This window comes from Cotesia typhae, unplaced genomic scaffold (assembly GCF_013202065.1).
Source record: "Cotesia typhae breed Kobodo isofemale line unplaced genomic scaffold, CoteBio_Ctyphae contig_56, whole genome shotgun sequence".
Classification (NCBI taxonomy): domain Eukaryota; kingdom Metazoa; phylum Arthropoda; class Insecta; order Hymenoptera; family Braconidae; genus Cotesia; species Cotesia typhae.
The window spans coordinates 219,501-241,566 of NW_027423760.1; the positions used below are offsets into that span (position 1 = coordinate 219,501).

The window sequence follows — 22,066 nt, forward strand, 5'->3', positions numbered from 1 at the left end:
ATGTTTCTTGATGCTTCCATGATATTACAAACCTTATAAGTACTCCAATTCGGTGGTAATAAAGTTAGGATTTGAATTTTTTCTTTCTTGGTGGTCTCTTTATCATGAAATTTTTTTTTTAGAATTTCAATAGTGTCTAAAAATTCTTGAGCAAGTATTTCACCTTCAGATTTTTTTTCTAGGCCAAAAGCAATTGACAAATAAGTGCTTATGTCAATAATTTTATTTTCTAAATATTTTTGGTTACTCAATTCTTTATGAGCGACAGGAGACTGATTTAAAAATCTTGAGGCATTGTTGATAACAGGTAACAGTATATTGATACTCAATTGAGAATAACTACTACTCAATTTTGAATTACTACTACTCCAAGATGTTAATTGACTGGATGATGGATCTGTTCCTAAAAAAATTAGCAGTGTAAATATGAATTCGAAAAATACCAAATCTAGTATTTATAAAGGTAATTGATAAGCACAAAAATTATTTTGAAAGTTATACCAGATAAAGTTCGGTCGAAACGTTCACCAATGGCATCGATCTTCTCATTATCAGAAGTAGCATTGTTACTACTACTTATAGATATTGTTTCTTTATTTTTTTCTTCTTCTACTTGTTCTTGTTCTTGTTCTTCTTTTAAACTAAGACTAAACTTGTTTCATCATGTTGTACACAAATAATGAGTACTACTGATGTTAAACTTTGACTGTACATTACTCGATGCTAACTTAAAAGAGTTTTTCACTATGTGATTATTTAAATTAAATGGATTACAGCACACGTTACATTTTTTAGAATTTGACATTATGTTGTATTATCGACTTATTTATCCTCTCTTTTCATTAACACAAAACTGAAGTAAATTTCACTTGTTTTTTAAAAGCGTATTGTTAAATGGAAGTGAAAATCAAAATAAACGTCATATGACCGGCGAAAGCAGCGCCGTATGGTGACTAAATGGTCAAACGATAACATCAGCGATCTTGAATGTTTTTTATTCATTTATGCAACAAATAAAATACATTACAAAGTAAAAACAATATAAAACCAAAAGAAATAAAATCATTTAACTTTAAAATTCTAAAAAAGTTATAAACCATCATTATCCCATTACGAGACTAGGCTTAAAATTTGTCTTTTACGGAGTAATATTTATGAAAATTTTTTTAAAAAAATCAAAGGATACAAACAGTCTTAAAATTCACGTTTCAACTTTGAAATAAAAAAAAAAAACAATCTAGTCTATCATGAATATTTTTTTTCATGAATTTTTCATAAAGTTCGTGAGAAAACAAAAATTTTGAAAAAAAAAAAAAAGACCTAAATCGGACAATCCCTGGCCAAGTTATGGCTATTTAAAAAAAAAAACCTCCGAAATTTTAAAAAAATTCATATCTTCTGATCGGCTGAATAAAAAAATTTGTAATAAATCACAGAAACCTATTTTCAGGGGTAGAAAAAAATGCTCAAATTTTAGCGAAATCGGTGATGCAAAATTAATCGGTGGGTTAAGTTGGCATGGAATGTCCCATCTATATCCATATATATACTAGCCGTTACCCGCCGGCTCCGCTGGGCACTTAGCATTGTAATTGAATCGAATTGTATTTTTAGATCAAGACTTTAAATTAAATTGGAGTATTGGTTTGACTTGCACAGATTCCAAATTCCATCAGATTGGGCTGTACCTTTTATCTATGTGATTATTCTAGCCAATATTCATTGTAACTTTTAATGTGCAATCACTATAACATTCCCGTGGCTTTCTTCCAATAATAAATAATGATTAACATGAAGGAAAAAAATTTTAAAGTTTCACTTAAAGTAGTTGCAGGTCTCATAAGTGAAATTGAAATTGGCCTGGCTTAAAGTTTGCTGTTCTCTATGATTCTATCAAGTTTTATATCTGTAGGAATTGTATTTGAAGAACGTACATTTTTTGACAATAATTACTCCCACACTCCTATGTTAGGGAAAAATTTCGTAAGATCCTATTCGAGCTGATTTCTACATTATAAATAAAAGGTTCCAACAAAACTTTGAGTCCATAGAAACTATTGTTTGAAAATGAGAGATTTTCATTGTTCACGCCCCCGCAATTCCTTTTGGGGTTAGAATTCGAGAAAATCCATTCTCAGCTGAACTTGACATTATACACGACGATTTCTACTAAATTTGGAGTCTGTAGAAATTACAGCTTAGAAATTAAAATTTTATATTTTAACATCCCACCCCCGCAATCCCTATCGGAAATATAATTTTTTTAAATCCGTTTTGAGATGATATCCTCATGACAAATAAAAGATACCTACCAAATTTACAGCTTTTAAAAGCTATTTTTTGGGACTTAAGATTTTTTATTGTTAACACCCACCCCCGCAGTCGTTGTTGGGGGTAATTTTTGGTAAAATCCGCTGGTAGATTATTTTTATGCCAGATATAGAAAGTTCCTACCAAATTTGAAGTCTACAAGAGCTATATATTACAAGCGGAGGGTCAAAATGATATTCCTCCCCTCAAAAGACAGAGATAGATAGGGAAGGGGAAAGATTATAGAGCACGTGGGGATAAAGCACGAAAGTGAAGGGGAAGAATGAGAGAAAGAGGATGGGGTACCCGGGTAAAAAAAGTTATATATAATTAGATATAATTATATATAATACCATATATAGTTATAGATGAAAAATGGCCCTATATACACTACTGGAAAAAATTAAGGGATCAAAAAAAAATTCCAAATTTTTCGGTAGTTTTCAACAGGCCGTAACTTTGAGAGAAATGGTCGTACAGGAAATAAAAAAAAAGGAAATTGTAGCTCCAAGTGTCTAGTTTTTGGATTAGAACTTCAAAATTTTGTAGCCTCCGCGGTTTCTGAGTAATCGTAGAAAAACCAGCAACAAAAAAATTCTCAAAATTTTTTTAGAGTTTTTTTTTGGTCTACGGGCGTGGAAAAAATTTTTTTAGCTTAACCACCATATGGATCGGATACTTTGTTCATTTAGCTTTAATTTCTTTTTTAAACACCCTGATACGTCCACTCCTCGCTGAGATATCGGTCTTCAAATGGAAAAGGATCTTTTTGTCTTTGATTATCGATATCTCAGCAACCAATGATCGCACAGAAAGTTAAAGGTGGGTTTCAAGAACTTGAATGAATTCCCCTTAACGACTGTCCATTGTTTTTTCGAAAAAAATTTTTTCTTTCCGTCACATGAATTTGAAAATGCAACAAAAAAGGGCTTTTAGTGGTTTTTGGAAAATCAAGAGCTGGATCGAAAATATTGAGGAAACCACTAATGTTAAGTGTGCCTTTTACAGTTCAATATGTCCACAAAAACCCTACAAAGAATCAAATTAATCCAGCCAGCCGTTTTTTTGTTTCACTTGATCGAATTTTTGAAATAATTAAAGGATCACGTTTTTGCTCTGAAAAGCTCATAATTTTTAAAAATGAGAAAAAAATTGTTTTTTCGAGCTTTTTCCACATTTTTGTTCCAGAAAGTGCTTAAATTGAAAAAAAAAAATTAAAAAAAATTTTTTTGAAATTTTTTCTCTTGAAAAGTTTAAGAAAACAATTACCGCCGGCATTAGCGTTATCCAAAGCGTACCACGTGGAGGTCGCGCGGTCGGATTTACGCTTCTGTGTGTGTGTGTGTGTGTGTGTGTGTGTGTGTGTGTGTGTGTGTGTGTGTGTGTGTGTGTGTGTGTGTGTGTGTGTGTGTGTGTGTGTGTGTGTGTGTGTGTGTGTGTGTGTGTGTGTGTGTGTGTGTGTGTGTGTGTGTGTGTGTGTGTGTGTGTGTGTGTGTGTGTGTGTGTGTGTGTGTGTGTGTGTGTGTGTGTGTGTGTGTGAGGTATTTCAGGAGAATTGAGACCCGGTGGCTCGTCAGTTCCACCGTATTTAATGACTCCAAACTCATTCTCTGAAGGTTTTTGTTGGTTCATTACCGGGTATTACCACCCCTGTTTTCAATAACGGCTCTCAAACGTTCAGCCATGTTTATGCAGACGGTAATTTGAGGCTGCGGAATGGTATTCCAAATGTGCTGAAGCGCGCGCTCCAAAGCAGCTAAGTTCTGCAAATTTGGATACTCTCTGCGCAACCGACGGCCCATTATGTCCCAAACGTGCTCTATGGGGTTGAGATCTGGACTCATTGCTGGGTGTCGGAACAATGTGATGTCATGCCGCTCAAAGAAGCGCCGGGTAATGTTGGCTGTGTGTGGACGTGCATTATCTTGCATCAATATGAACGACCTCAGATGTTGTCGTCTGCGCAGAACAATGGGCCTTAAAATTTGGTCGATGTAACGTCTAGCTGTCAAATTTTCGCGTACAATTACCAAAGGTGTTCTCCAATTTCGTGAAACGCCGCCCCACACCATAACTGATCCACCGCCGTAGGCAACGACTGGACGGACAAAGTTCTGGCGAAAACGTTCTCCACGACGGCGCCAAACGAGAGGACGTCGATCGTTGCCATACAGATTAAAACGAGACTCATCAGTGAATAAAACATTTGTCCATTCCCTCAAGTTCCAATTTCGATGATCGTAAGCATACGCTAAACGAGCTCGACGATGTCTTGCTGTCAACAGGGGTACACGATTAGGATGTCGTGCGTGTAACCCAGTTTCACGAAGACGGTTGATGATTGTTCGAGAGCAAATGTTTCGCACTTGATGCCGTCGTCGCTGTTGCTGTTGTTGTTGCTGTTGTCTGCGATTGGGGAAGTTTCGAGCGACAATATTCGCATTGACGAAAGGTTGTCGTCGAACTTCTCTAACAATTGTTCGATCATCGCGGGCATTAGTGACTCGATGGCGACCTTGTCCGGGGCGACGATGATATTGATTCGTCTCTTGGTATCTGGTATAAGCTCGAGATACGACAGATTGACTTACACCCATCCGGATAGCAACTGCATGTTGAGTGTAACCTTCGTCGATAAGAGTCACTAACCGAGCGACTTCCACCTCCGATAAATGTTGTCTAACCATGATTAAGAATCAAAAGTCAGAAATTTTCAATTTTGACCAAAAAATTAAAAAAATTTTTTTAGCGCAGAGGGATTAGTTTTGAAAAAACTGTTGAATGAAGCGATTTGCTAAGGATTCACAAAAAGAAAAGAAAAAAAAACTCCGAAAAGCGTATGAAAAAATCGAAATTCGATTGGGGGTATTAACTTTTTTATTAATTTAATTAAAAGGAGATCAGTAGAATCAAGGAATGCAGCGGTGGAAAGGTGATAAAAATCATTGGGCGATGGTTTTTTGAGTTTCCTTAACTTGTTAAAAAAATTTTTCCAAAAAAATTTTTTTTTAATTTTTTTTTTTCGAAAAATTTTTTTTTGAAAATTTTTTTTTGAATTTTTTTTTTTTTTTTTAAATTTAAGCACTTTTGGAACGAAAATGTGGAAAAAGCTCGAAAAAACCATTTTTTCTCATTTTTAAAAATTATGAGCGTTTCAGAGCAAAAACGTGATCCTTTAATTTTTCAAAAATTCGATCAAGTGAAACAAAAAAACGGCTGGCTGGATTAATTTGATTCTTTGTAGGGTTTTTGTGGACATATTGAACTGTAAAAGGCACACTTAATATTAGTGGTTTCCTCAATATTTTCGATCCAGCGCTTGATTTTCCAAAAACCACTAAAAGTCCTTTTTTGTTGCATTTTCAAATTCATGTGACGGAAAGAAAAATTTTTTTCGAAAAAACAATGGACAGTCGTTAAGGGAATTCATTCAAGTTCTTGAAACCCACCTTTAACTTTCTGTGCGATCATTGGTTGCTGAGATATCGATAATCAAGGACAAAAAGATCCTTTTCCATTTGAAGACTGATATCTCAGCGAGGAGTGGACGTATCAGGGTGTTTAAAAAAGAAATTAAAGCTAAATGAACAAAGTATCCGATCCATATAGTGGTTAAGCTAAAAAAATTTTTTCCACGCCCGTAGACCAAAAAAAAAACTAAAAAAATTTTGAGAATTTTTTTGTTGCTGGTTTTTCTACGATTACTCAGAAACCGCGGAGGCTACAAAATTTTGAAGTTCTAATCCAAAAACTAGACACTTGGAGCTACAATTTCCTTTTTTTTTATTTCCTGTACGACCATTTCTCTCAACGTTACGGCCTGTTGAAAACTACCGAAAAATTTGGAATTTTTTTTTGATCCCTTAATTTTTTCCAGTAGTGTAATTATTGATAACTGTATATAATTATATAGAATTATTTCCATAGAAAAAAAACCGTCACGCGCGAGAACCGAACCTGGGACCTGACGCTTGAAAGACTAATACTTTACCCGTTTACCTATGAGACTTACTTAAATGACAGAGTTTTTAACAACTACAAGTAATGCAAATCGTATGCATGATCGATGCGTAACGAACAAAATTTTTTATTTTGTTTGAAAATTATTAATTATCAATATACACAGATAGAAAGATTTATTGACTATTAATAAATTAATTTATTCGAAGACAATTATTTAATTGGTTAAATTTTAATAAATCCTCTAAATTAAAATACATGAAAGCCTTGAAGTTAATAACTTAAAAATTATTCAAGGTGTACAAATGCTTAAATGTAAGATAGAAGAAACTAATCATAATGAACAAGCTCGAGAGTTACAAATTTATTCGTTGTTGGGAAATCCAATTAATTATGAAGTCCACGAAAATGATCGCTTTTTGATTATATCCGAAGGTTTTCTTGATGAGAACTTGAATATTTATGCTCGAGCAAATATTAAAAATAAACACATGTAATGACATATAGTTATATATGAATTATATGTACTTATATATTAGGGTGGTCCTTATGTTGGGTTTTTTGAAATTTTTTTTCACGATAGTTCAAAATCGGTTCAAAATCTATAAAAAAAAAATCATGCCAAGTTATAGCTCTTAATTTATTATTAACCCGCGCCCCCCGACGGTCAAAGTTTTAAAGGAAAATAACATGGGAAAAGTTATATTTTTACTTTGGAATTTTTTACGTCATAAACTAACCAGCAAATCACATCAAAAAATATTTTTTCTAATGCAAAATTTAACGGTCTATAAAAAAGGTCTCTTATCATTTTTGATAATTCTAACGGTTTTGAAGTTATTCGAGGTCTAAATTGAAACTATAATCTTTTTCATAGTTTTTTCTAGTCATTTAATAATTCAACAATCATAGACGGGTTATTATTCATATTAGATTACTTTTTTACTTATGCATATAATTTTGAACTATAATTTACGTGAAAAGTATTAATCAATTAAAGAAGTGTATTATTAATATTTTAATGAATCGAAAATGTACAAACATTACCATTTTTATTTTTAATTACAGATACTTTCATGAAGTTTTTACATTAGTTTTTTTAAGTGCGTCAGGAAACATTTGACGATGATCTTTAACCAATTGTAACACGTATTGCATTTGTTTTTCATCCTTAGTATAACGATTACAAAAATCTTGCACTAGTTTAGCTCCTCTTTCAGCACAGTCATTCACAACCGATAGTTTTTAGCGAATCGTAATGCAGTTTTATAGTGTTCATTATGAGCCCATTCAGAAGGATGAATCTTTAAAAATTCTGTTTGTAACTCGAATCTATTGAAAAATTGATCGATTCTGCAGTTACGAAAAAGTCAATATCATTATATAATAATTCAGTTATGCTCTTAGTTTGAAAGCGTTTAACACTACATTTTTCACTAGTATAATCCAAGTCTTCTTCCGGAATATCATCAATCACAATTGTTTCTTCTTCTTTACGCAGCTTAGCGACAATTTTTAATTTTGTTTCTTGTGAAACTTCCTCATCAAAAATAGCCATGACTGCTAATTCTGGTGATAAATACCACAAGTGATTCATAAATCTACTAATTGCCACAGTAGCAAGATTACTGTTGATTGCCTTAAAGTTGTTGAGTTCTTTTATAAACTGTAGATCATGGTACGGAGCTTTGACACTATTTGACGACGAAAACCAAGCTTCAACATAAACCATTGTCACAAAAACACATATTTGCCGTAGTTTATTATCTTCACCTTTTTTCAGGTGACAAAAAATATCTTCACTATAAAATAATAAAATATCAATGAGTAAGTTGATTATTATAATTTACCAAATAATGATTTTTCTTTTTCACTTTCCAATTTTCGTTTTTCGAAATCCAATTGTTTCTCTAATTTTTTAACACCAATTTCATCGTCATCGTATTTCGTCTTAATATTTGCAATAAAACCAATTCGTTCATCTGATCTCTGATTATTCAAGAATTCTTTGGAATTTTCATCAACCATTTCAAATACATTTGACGGTGCGATGTCAAATAATTTTTTTAATGAACAGGAAAATTCATTTTGTTTTTTCACAGCAACTTCACTCCGATTTCTATGTTTAAGAAGTATGCGCCACTCATCATACAGTTTTTTCAACTTATCTCAACATCTTTGCATATCTTGAACGGGAATTCGAGCTTTCTTCCAAAACACAATAATTTCATCAATCACTGCAGCAACACTATCTGTGATAGTATTATTTAAAATACGTGTATAAAAAAATAACACTTTCAAAGCTTGCAATTTCGATGGTAATTTGTTACCTACGATTTGAACGTCAACATCACCAATCAAAAAATGTTTTGACGTAAACGTGATAACTCCATATTTAACTGATTACTTAAATATCGGATAAATGAACTCAAAAATTTATTTATATATCAAAAAGGCATCAGTACTAGTAATTGAACGATTTTGATCAAGCTGAGAAATAAATGTAGGTTATGAGTAATCTGAGAATTAATTTTAGTGTTAGAGATTGAAGTAAAATCTAATAGATGGCGGCATGATCGGTTTCTAAAATGTTTTTAACCAGAAATCAAAATTTGAAATTGGAGTTTGTTGATATTTGTACCAATAACAATAAAAATCGAGACAATAGGTCCCGAATTTCTTTTGTATCTAAAAAAAGTTAAAAATCTTTAAAATGTTCGACAGTTCAGGCTAAAAAAATGAATTGGTGTTACTATTATTCCAAAGTTACACTTACTTTGAAAATTTTCTAAACAAAAAAATCCAATGAGATTATAAAGAATAACCGGTTCATGATTTATGAACTATTAAATGACCAAAAAAACAGAAAAAACTATGGAAAAGATTATAGTTTCAATTTAGACCTCGAATAACTTCAAAACCGTTAGAATTATCAAAAATGATAAGAGACCTTTTTGTAGACCGTTAAATTTTGCATTAGAAAAAATATTTTTTGATGTGATTTGTTGGTTAGTTTATGACGTAAAAAATTCCAAAGTAAAAATATAACTTTTCCCATGTTATTTTCCTTTAAAACTTTGACCGTCGGGGGGCGCGGGTTAATATTAAAATTAAGAGCTATAACTTGGCATGATTTTTTTTTTATAGATTTTGAACCGATTTTGAACTATCGTGAAAAAAAATTTCAAAAAACCCAACATAAGGACCACCCTATTATATATAGTCTTATATAATCTTAAAAACGCACATATGTAAAAACATATAGTTATATATAAATTATATGAAATCATATATAGATTATATATGGTTCTATAGAATTATATATAATTTTTTTTACCCGGGTAGCATACGTGATGTTCGACGTAAAATCCATTTTGGCTAGGGATTGCGTAAAATCGGAGTACCTATGTCAAATTTTAAATGAATCGGTCTAATAAGTTCGGAGATCTGGTGATGAGTTAGTGATATTTCACTTATATGTATATCGATTAAACTTTTACCAGATTTTTGAGCTCGGAGTTAGTACAATTTTGAGCGCTTAAATATAAAATTAGCGGGAAGTTGCCTTTAGGGCCAACCGTTTTTCTAATTTTTTTATAATGGGTGTGTTTGGCCGAAGTAAGTTCTTACTAAACTTAGTAAGCCAATAAGCATAAAAAAATTAAAATCTTACAAGCTGATTATAGCGCTTTTCGGCCAGGACAGACTTACTGGCTTAACATAACACAAAACACCGGTTTGCGTTATATCCCGTACATAACCTCATATACTGAATATAATTGACAGTACTAAATTTAGCAATATAATTTAATTCAAGTAAATATTTGCAAATGGATAATTTTATGAGAAATATTTTATTGGAAGAAATTAAAAATTTTGATTTTTAATTTTTGTTATTTTTTGGTATTTTTTAGTATTTATCAAAATCCTCCTATATTTTAAGATTTTTTTGATCATTGGTTTAAAAGATATGGAATTTTCAAAAAAACTGCTCTTCATGATTTTTTGCTCACAACTTTTTGAAAAATGATTTAAATTAAAAAACTCATAGGATAAAAAAGTTTTGTTTTTCCGTATATTTTTTAGAAAAAAATTCGAATAATTTTTTGGAAAAATTTTTCCTGGTTATTTTCGAGTTTTAAAACTTTACAGTCGTTTTCTGAAAATCATGCATACATGATTTTTCTGGAAATTTTTGACCACATAATACTATCTACTCCACAACTTTTCAGGTGGTTGCGGTCGTGGGACTTCGTGATACTATTTTCTTTTTGATTTTTGAAAATTAAATCAATTTTTTTTATCCTGCTAAAAATTATGAATTGTTATTTTTGCCATTAGATATTATTTTTTACATTTTTTTTTCAGTATTTTTTTAGAATTTTACGCAACGGATTTTTCAAATGATTTGTTAAATTTGTTAACTTTTACAAACTGATTTAAAGGCTCAACTGGTTAGAACGAGATTGACACCATTCGATAGGGTTCCGCAAAACATAGACTTCCTCGTAAGTTGAAACTTATTCGTTGCGATAGATTTTGAGAAATTTCAAAAAAAACCGAAAAATGAAGTTTTCTAAATCACGTTCGTTCAAAATATTTTTCGAGCTGGTTTATCGATCAATTCGTTGTTTTTTCTTTCTTTACCAAACTTAAAAATTTGACGAGATTGTTTCGAATTGTTTGGTAAATAATAAATCATCATTTTGGGCTTGAAAAACTCTATCGATTGCTGTCAGCCTTATCAAAAACGGTTGATTCGATCGCAATTTAAAATTTCCTAAAAAGTATTCTTGCAACAATTACTAGATTTTTGAGCTCAAATAAGTATAAAAAGCTCTGTTGTAGAGCTAGAAGATCTCAAAATTTCTAAATAGATCATTTTTCCAATGTTGACTATATTGTTTGGATCATTGTCTCAGTTATGTTGTAGAGTTTCATCACTTTTTTTTTTCATCGAAGGATTGAACATTTTTGGTTCAACCGAGGGACTTTTTTCGTTTTTGAAAGTCCCGATGATTTGGGAATAATTTTCTCTACAGCTGATACGATGATCTGGGTTTAGTCACCTAATACTGTATTGATAAGACGGTTATCCAGGCTTATAGTGTTTCTTAAATTCAGGATTTGTTATGTATTTAAAATATAGCTATGCAATAAGTTCCATTATAAAATCAATAAACAGATATCAAATAGTTAGAAATTTGAGTTGAAATGTAAATTATGGTCAATGACCATTTTATCTTGAGTTTCAATCATTGTCATTTCATTTTTTTTTATTTTTATTAATACTAATTACTATAATTTAACATTACATTTCTTATAAAAAATGAGAGTCATACTTTTTATTTTAATACATAATCAATTCAACATTATTAATTAAAGTATTGTGTAGATACAAACGACTCAAATTATGGGATCAATACAACTAGGAATTCAACATGCCGTTGGTGGATTAGCTAGTAAGCCTGAGAGAGATTTATTGATGCAAGATTTCATGACTGTTGAAACAACGAATTTTCCAAGTGAAGGTTCAAACCATACACCAGCACATCACTTCTCTGAGTTCAAATTCAAAAATTACGCTCCAATAGCATTTCGGTATTTTAGAGACCTCTTTGGAATTCAACCCGATGACTTCTTGGTATGTGTAGATCTAAATATCTGTTTTGTATTTAGCAAATACTTTTCTTATCAAGAATTTTCCATAACAGATGTCAATGTGCAGTGCACCATTGAGAGAATTATCTAACCCTGGAGCCAGTGGAAGTATATTTTATTTAACGGAAGATGATGAATTTATTATAAAAACTGTACAGCATAAAGAGGGAGAATTTTTACAAACTCTTTTACCGGGTTATTATATGAATTTAAATCAAAATCCTAGAACCTTATTACCAAAGTTTTTTGGATTATATTGTTATCGTTGTAATAGTAAAAATGTACGATTAGTTGCTATGAATAATCTTTTACCATCAGCAGTAAAATTACATCAAAAATACGACTTAAAAGGATCAACATATAAAAGAAAGGTGATTTTTTTTTGCAATTGATTTAATTTTATTGTTATCATGAATATTTTCATTAAAGTAATTTTCAATTTTCCATCTTAGGCATCTAGAAGTGAAAGATCCAAAAAGTCGCCTACTTACAAAGATTTAGATTTTATGGAGCATCATCCAGAAGGCATTTTTTTGGAAGCAGATACATACAATGCATTAGTTAAAACAATTCAAAGAGATTGTCGAGTTTTAGAAAGTTTTAAAATTATGGATTATTCTCTTCTCGTTGGAATTCATAATTTGGATCAAGCATCCCGAGAAAAATTGGTAATATTCTCTTACTTTCCTTACAAACACCCGTGTAAAAACATATTTTATTTAACGTCCTTTGAGATGTAGGGAGCTATAAATAATCTTGAGCATTTTTCCAAGAAAGTCAATTTTCTTGCAGTTGTTTAGGTAGATTTCGTTAGAAACCTCATTGGTTCAGGATTACAGCGCGCACGTATGGGCGCAATTTGAATTCCTATACTGATAGAAAATTTATGTTGACTCAAGAGATATTTTCTTGATCTAAGAATTTATTTTGGAAGACAAATGATTATTTTGCTTTCAAAGACAAGAATTTCTTGTCTTGATTTAGATTTTCTTGGCTTGAGAGCTGTATTATCTTCAATCGATACATTTAGTTTTTCAACCAAAATAACATTATCGTTTAAAAAACTTAAAATAATTCATCAAAGTATAGTTCGAAAACAAAATAGTTTTTAATTATTATACCAAAAAAAAATTATTTCTTGGAAATAATAAGTAAATTAATGACTCAAAAAAAAGGCCATTCTTAACACAAGTCGGTAACATCTTAAATCAATGTTATCGCCTATCCCAAGAACCAAGAGACAAAAATTCTTGAAAGAAATATATCTAGTTGAGACGTTCTAGTTTACAAACGACTATTTTCCAGTAATATTGAAAACATACTTTAATTAATGACCACGATTATATATATATATATATATATATATATATATATATATATATATATATATATATATATATATATATATATATATATATATTAGAGTGTCTGTTATTTTCCGAGTTGGTTTTTTTTTCGCTGCCGCCCCCTAGATTTTTAGTTCTTGATCTAAAAAAAAATATCTTCCACAAATAAGCTCTTAATTACCAAATTAAACTGTGCCGAAATCGTGTTACATTTCCCATTTAAATAACATACGGATTTGGAACTTGTTGCAATTAATTTTTTTCCTTTGAAAAAGATGTCACTACAATTATGATCGATGTATATTCTGATGGAAAATTGAACGCTTTACAAACAATTTCTATTATAATTTTTTGATAAAATGATTTCTTTAGAAGTAATTTGTGCTTTAAGTGTATAGAAGTAATTTGTGTTTTAAGTTGTGTTCACAGTTATCATCATAGTTTTTCACTCTTGCTATAAAGTTTCATGTGATATAATCATTTATTTCATCTATAAATGTTCCAAAAATTTTATTGAAAAGATTAATAGTCACGGTAACGTCACAATACGATGTATTGGATACATTCTTAATAATATTTCTGTTTATTTGTATTTTTCTGGCTTTATTCATATTTATTTGTCAAGCAATTTTTAGTCGCATTATTAGAGTGCTGGTGGAATCAAATTTTACAAACTAGGTGCGTTTTGCCATGCACGCTAGATATCAAAAGCGATTTATTTGCTGAAAATATATATTGTTCGGGACATTTTCGAGTTAGATCTTGAAACGCAACAAAATTTTGGATATTTGTTCATTCATAGAATTTATTTATCTATCATTTTGGTTTGTAGCACTTGCAGCATCAGCTTCATACCAAGATTTAAATTATATCAAGACTGTGTATCAATGCAAGGCGGCTGATAAGAAGATTTTTAAGGCATTATTGGACAAATTAAAAAAAAATCTGAGGTATTTAACTGGTGAGAAAGGTGCTTTGGCTTATTTCGATCAAAATATATCGCTTTACGTTAAACGAAAAATGATTAAGCCAGTAGGGTCTTGCAAGGCATATTTTAAGAAAATTATGAAATTTTTTTTTATTGAAAGATAAATATATTAATAATTCACTACCGCAATTTCAGATAAATTCTCCTTACCGTTTTTTAATCATTAATTTATAAATAAAATAAATGATTATAACACACGAAATTTTATAGCAAGACTGAAAAACTATGATAATAACTATGAACACAACTTAAACCACAAATAAGTTCTGAAGAAATGAACTTATAAAAATATTATAACTGAACATTTTTGTAAAGCATTCAACTTCCCATCAGAATATGCATCGATCATAGTTGTAGTGACATTTCACCACAACTAATAGTAACTCGATTTCGGCATGGTTCAATTTAGTAAGTAAGAGCTTATTTGTCTAAGATAATTTTTTTTTAGGTCAAGAACTGAAAATCCAGAGGACGGCAGCGAAAAAAAAATGAACTAAGAAAATAAAGGACACTCGAATATATATAGTGTGCCAAAATAAGACGATATTTTTCTTATTTACTCTCAGTTTAAAATCTGATAGGATTTGTCCAAACAAAAATTCTGTCAAAAGGCCAGCTCTTAATTTCAATTTTGAGACGTTTTTTATCGGACTTAAAGTTTTCCCATCTACATAACATGGAGGATACCATTTTAAACAGTATTTTTTCCTCCAAGCTGTGAAGAAATTTTTTTTTTTTTGATAAAATGTGTGGACTTATTTAAGCATAAAATTTTTGAAAAAAAATTTCTTTGAGTCAAAATTCAGTTGTCATTATTTAAGTTTTTACGGATCTTTGAAATTTGATTTTTTTCGGAAATTTCGCGCTATTTGCATAGATGAGATTTTCCGTATTATTGATGGCTAAAAGTTACATAATTAACTAGTTTTATTTTTATGAATTTTTAACTATATTATGTAATATATCGATAATATCAATTTATGCTTGGTAAACTTTTTATACTGCCTGCAGTTTCATATGTTTAGAATATTATTGTTACTTCGAAAATGTTTTTGTTGAAGAAATATTCAACGAATACAAGTTGAGTGATTATTAGGAAAAATAGTTGATTTTTTCAATCAGCAACATCAGAATCCCTAGATCAAAAATTGTCTTAAAATCCAGTAAAAACCAGAAAAAAAAACCATGAAAATTTATGAAACAGAATGATTTAGTAGAAACATTTATGAAATAGATATATTTCGATTTCAGTTAGTTTTAATATATTTCCTTTTAAATATCAATTAATCGCAGTTTAACCTAGAAAAATCATCATCCAAAAACCAAATCTTAATATTTTATGTTTATGTTTTTATGAATATTAATATTTGCATTGTACTATTTATCTCCTATAAAATTAAGTGGTTATTGCTGTCAATATTCAAATTTAAATTGAAATTATCCTTAGAAATTTGCAACCCACGTGTTAGTGACAATTAGTGAACTCTATTGTCTTTCATTTTAATTACTCCTCAATAGAGGTTGGGTTTTTTAATGTTATTTACGTAACAAAAATAATTTTTTTTTTTTGATAAAAAATAAGAAAACAATGTCTAGTAAAACTAATTTAAGAAAATTTATCAACTTCGTTGGTTTTGAATTGAATTATTTAAATAATCTAAAATTACCGGTAAATCGTGACGTTTCATGTTTATTTTCCACAAACATAGAACAGAAAAACGAATTATTCGCAAAAGTGCTAAACTTGTTCCTTTTATTATTATTACATGCTTTTTTATTATTACATGCTTTTTTATTATTACATGCTTTTTTATTATTACATGCTTTTTTATTATTACATGCTTTTTTATTATTACATGCTTTTTATTAGTTTCACTTGTATGTTTGTATGTTTGTTTGTAACCGGCTTCTTCGGGCGCGATTTTGACCCACTTTAAACCGCTAGATTTCGTTCAAACTTTGTAGATTTATCGAAGACCGATGACAATAGACTAATTTGATAAAATTATTCCATTTTTCAATTTGCAAAATAAGATTTTTGTTAATTTATATCATTTTCATCTATAGTCAATAAGACAGAAATTTGAATTTTCAACTATTATCGTTAGCCGATTTATCTAATATTAACAAATTTTCGAACACTAAAGAGAATTTTTAATTCAACAAAGCACATAATAGTTTAAAAAAACTAAAAAAAAAAAAGTTTTTATAAATAAATAAAACTAAAAAATAGAAAATAAATAATAGTTTAAAAAAACTAAAAAACACGCTTTTTATAGAAAACCCAACTAAAAAAATAGAAAATAAGTTTTAATAAATTTAAATCAAGAATAGTGTTAAAAATTTCAATAAATGTAAATTAATAATAATGTAAATAAAAAAAACGTATATTATTTAAAAAAAAGCGTGGGATGCTTTTTAAGATATTATAAAAATGATAATCACTCTACTCATGTTGATCCATGCACCCCACGCTTTTTTTAAAATAAAATACATTTCTTTTTAGTAGATTTCATAGAAATCTAACTATTGCATTGGTTCTCATGACGGAACTTTTGAAAAATGTTGCTATATTCCGACTTAACTCGACGAGCTGAGTCAGAAAATACATATGGTTCAAAAGTTTTATATATATATATATATATATATATATATATATATATATATATATATATATATATATATATATATATACACGATATAACGCAGCTTGTCACGACGATAGCGTCACCAATTTACAACGGATCTTTACCAAACTCAACATACTTATTCTACAGATAGGTACCGAAGTTAAGTTCGAAGATGAGCTTAATCGGTCAAGTAATTTAGAAATGCCAAGTCTTTATAACTCTGAATAAGACTTTTCGAAAGTCTTCACATCTCTAACTAAGTAAAGGAAAGACTTAATAGGTCTTCAAAACTTTGCAAAACTCTTAAAAAGTCAAATTTTCCCGGCAGTTTCGGACTTTCTCAAAGAGTTACTAAGACTTAATAAGACTTATTCAGTTTTACAGGAAAAGAAGAGAACTTTTCTTTTCAAAAAAATTACTTATCTGAATTGGAGAAAATTGAAAATAAAACTATAAAAAAGAATTAATGCATGTTTTGTAAAAGTTTTTTTAAAATAATATTTTCATTACGAAAATACTTCAATGCGCATCGAATCACTCATAATTGAGCAAGTCAAAACATCAACAGCTAATGAAGTGCACTTGCTGTTGGAAACAGATAGTACTCAAAGAGTGAATCCAATCAGTATTTAATTTGGACTATCAAATATTTAAGTCAACTTTCTAGGTAGGAAAGAATTTTCTATCCACACGCTATCTGCTGGAATTAATTGATACTAAACATATTTTAGTTTACGAATTTACAGTTAGAACCTTTGAGTGTTCTTAGTTTCTAATAGGTGGCGTGTGGGTAGAAAATTCTTTCCTACCTAGAAAGTTAATTTATACATGTGATAGTCCAAATTAAATACCGATTGGATTCTAAAAAGCTATCGACCAATCAGCCTACTTCCAGCGCTGGGGAAAATTTCTGAGATAGTCATCAATAAACGTCTTGTTACGTATCTGGAAAGCAACAAGATACTTTTACCCGAATAATTTGGATTTAGAAAATCCCACGGCACGTCTCAACAACTAGCGTGTTTAACTGATCACATTAGCTTCAATTTCAACAAAGGCCGAAGCACGGGCTTACTATTATTGGACATTAAAAAGCTTTCGACACAGTATGGCACAGTGGATTAATTTATAAAATGAAATCATACGGAATTCCAGATTACATTACAAAGTTTGTTGATGACTATCTCGCCAATAGAACTTTCTATGTAAACATTAATAATATTAACAGCTCCAGTAGGAAAATAGTCGCTGGTGTACCCCAAGGCTCCATCCTGGGTCCATCACTATTTCTTATTTATATCAATGATCTGCCCAACCATCCATTTACCAAATGGAAAATCAAAATCAACACTGGGAAAACTACAGCGACTATTTTCTCACATGAAAAAGCATAATACTCTGTCAAACTAAAAATGTTTGAGGCAGATTTCCAAATAACAGACTCGGCCAAATACCTTGGATTAACATTAGACAAAAAACTATCGTATTCCCAACATATTGCACTAACAGTCAATAAATTTCATGCAGCTATATCGATTTTATATCCACTCATACGTAAGAACAGCTATGTTACTTCAAAAAACAAACTCAAAATATATAAAGCTTGTATTCGTCCAATAATGCTATATTCCTGTCCAATATGGAGTAATACTTGTAGCTCGAATTATATTAAATAACAACGTCTTCAAAATAAATGTCTGCGTATGATGGATAAAAATAACTATAAATCAAAAATTGTTGAACTCCATGAAAAATATAATATATTACTCGATACATACATAAAAAATCTAGCCACTAGCTTCTATAACATAAAACTTGACAATCTTGAGATCTTGCAAAATGTGTGCAAAATAAAACGGTATCATCCGTGCCTAAAATATAAAATGCCTAATCAGCTCTGTATAGTATAATTCGGCAACTAGCCTTATCACCTTATGTAAACTTTTAACTGTCAGTGGGTTTTTGTATTTTTAATTTTCCCCGATCATGATAGAAATCGATTGTAAATATTTTTAAGAAAGCCAGCTGTGATATGTAGTCTCATTTTTACTAGATAAGAGTTCTAGAACGGGTACTAGTATTTAAGTACGTTTGTAATACATTGTCATATAAAACAAATGTAACATTTGAAAAATTATATCAATAAATCTATTTGAAACTTGAAACTTGAACCGATTGGATTCATTCTCCGAGTAGTATCTGGTTTCAGCAGCAAGTGCATTTTATTTGCTGTTAATGTTTTGACTTGTTCAACTATGAGCGATTTGATGCGGATTGAAGTACTTTTGTAATCAAAAATTTTTACAAAACATGCATTGGTTCTTGTTTACATTTTAATTTTTAATTTTCTCCAGTTCTGATAAGTAAATTTTTTAAAAAGAAATATTCTCTTTTTTTTACTGTTAAACTAAATAAATCTTATCAACTCTTAATAACCCTTTGGGAAAATCTAAATTCACTAGAAAATGATTTCTTTATAACAACGATAAATTGATATCATTATTTCAAGAAATAAAAGTTATTAACATTACTTCATAATATCTCTGAAAAACTCTGATTCTTTCACATTTGAAATTCTGTCAACAGCTTTGAATAAGTCTAATTCAGTCTTTTTACAGAAACCGAAATTGATGTTAAATAATAACCTAAAACAATAACTTCTGCTTTTATCTAACTTACCAACTCTTATTATAACATTTTCAGAGAGATTCAGACTGGTGGCATTCTGATTCAGAGTCTCACAATAATGATTCAGATTACTGACAGAATCTTATTTCCACCAGGGTAATATAATAATTATAATAAATCAAACAATAAAGTGATGAAATAAATATTTTTAATTGGAGAAAACTGAAAAAATATTTATTTAGATTTTTAACAACTCGTCTGAATAATAATCTGCAATATTTGATGTTATCGCCCACAGTCGCAATTCATTCATTGTGTCAACTTTTTTTTACCGCATCCATTCTGTAACATATTTTGTAAAATATTTACACGTTAACATGTACAAATTTGAATTAATTTACACTGTTGTTTAGTACTTTTTAAAATAATGACGCGTACAGGTTAACAGAAAAAAACAAACAGATACACACACACACACACGCGCGCGCGCGCGTAACAGAGGTACAGTGTCGGTATGATCAATGTTTAAGACTTAGTTTTAGGTGGCGCGATTTCGAGTTTTTACTTGACATCATTGGCTAGTTACTGGTTTATATCGAGTGAAAACTCGATTATTTCTTCTAGAGAAATCACACTGAGTATAATACACAAAAAAAAAAAAAATTGTGTGTGTCAGCTCCGACGCACGACTGGAGTTTACTCCTTAAGTACGATTGTCTAAACATACGCAAAAAGAGTTTATCCAACTGAAAATAAGATTAATACCATATGAAAGGGTAAATTAACAAATTAATTAATGAAAATAATATACATATATAAATATATATGTCGGAGGAAGAGTGGTTGGGGCATCGTTAGGGTCCTTTGGATCATTATCAGCCATCTTTATTTATTTTTACAATAATCAAATATAATAAAGACTTTGATTTAAAATACATAACGTACGATAACTCGTACAAATAATAAATTTAATTACAAATATTCTACTGCGATTGATATAACAGTTAAAGACGTTTTGGGAATAAGACCGAGAACGAATCCGGGGTCAGCAGGATGTATGCGATCCTTACTTGATCAATGCTCAACGAGAACTACTCTCCCAAGTACCCTAAGTACTTATTCACTCAAAAATTATTTCGACAGCCCTCATTGTCTGTCGATATTTCTAACTATATACTTTTTACTTCTATCCTGTGACCTCGGCTACGTTTGGTGACCATTGTCACTCCGGACTTAAGCCCATCGTTATAACCATAAAAAATATAACTAGCTTAAATCATAAATAATACCTAATATTCTATGCTTTACGATTTTGCTTAAAATTAACAGACAAACTAAAATATTGGGAATTTCCAATCTCTGGGAAAACCCAGCTCGATATTATCTCCGACATATATTTATTCATTTTATATACATTTATTATAACTAATCGGCGAAATATTTTATATTAAACTTTTCACAATAGTCAATTTCAGATGTGCACAAATATTTCATTAGGAATGTTGATAAATTATGTAATTATTATTATCTGACAATTATCATTTATTTTTTAAATATTATTTTTCAATATTAATTAGATCAACATTACTTTCATTTTTAATTACAGTGACAAGTGGTTTATGGTAACTAAAATAAGACACATGGACGTTGGTAGATACGTGGTTCACGAATCTCGAAAATACCGTATCAATGGTTGTACCATACCTCGTTGTCCCCATTGCTCTATCAGAAACAATATCTAAATTCAGTTCAGATTTTAAAAATTGTATTAATTTCAATCCGTCATCTTTGCTAAGATCGACATTAAAATCGCCGCTTAGTACGAGCGCCAGTAAATGGTATTCTTTTCCAAGTAGTTTTGATCCACCTTCTGTATAAGACAATAATGCCTCAAAAATGAAATCTATTACATCATTAACCTTTTGATTAACAGAAATGTAAATCGAAACTATAACAATGTGATTACCGTTAGGCAAAGTACATCTCGCAGCACATATGTGCTTCCTGCATTAATTTTTTTTTCAATCTGTAAGTTCGCTGTTTCGGCTGGAGTTTTTGGAGGTGGTTTAGATTTTTTCTAGTAAAAAATGTAAAAAAAAAAATAAGAAAATTTATAAATGCATAATTATAAAAATTTTAACCAACTTTAAGAAAATTGATAAAAAAATGTTTTTTATAAACATTTTTTAAAACTATTATAATTAATTTTTTATTTAAAATATAATATTATCTTAATAACTAACAAAATATGGTTATAAAAAGATAATTGTCACTAAATCTTTTACGTACAATAATAAATAGTACATGAAAATTATTTAAGTATGCTAAAAAATAACTTTTCGAAAGAAAATTTTATAAAAACATTATTATATATAATCATCATTATAATAAAGAAATATTGTTGATTTTTCAGATAATATTATCGAATTATTGATTTGAATTATTGATATTTAAAAATTTTTCATAAAATAAATCATAATAACCTGGAGGAATTTATAGACATCGAAAAAAAAAAATTAATTTTTGGTTAGGTTAGAAATTGT

General features: G+C 29.9%; 1 protein-coding gene across 18 annotated transcripts in view; it reads left to right on the plus strand.

Moving 5' to 3' along the window:
* Window positions 1-22,066, plus strand: part of Pip5k59b (Phosphatidylinositol 4-phosphate 5-kinase 59B) — a 337,529-nt gene that overhangs the window by 48,650 nt on the left and 266,813 nt on the right. For all 18 annotated transcript variants that reach the window (XR_012480040.1, XR_012480042.1, XR_012480044.1 and 15 more), the window contains exons 4-6: window positions 11,666-11,914; window positions 11,985-12,302; window positions 12,384-12,599. Coding sequence is in view for 14 of the 18 variants with exons in the window: in XM_074250315.1 (XP_074106416.1) it covers window positions 11,666-11,914; window positions 11,985-12,302; window positions 12,384-12,599 (783 nt within the window). In the remaining 4 variants the exon portion in view is untranslated. The remainder of the gene's footprint in view (window positions 1-11,665; window positions 11,915-11,984; window positions 12,303-12,383; window positions 12,600-22,066) is intronic.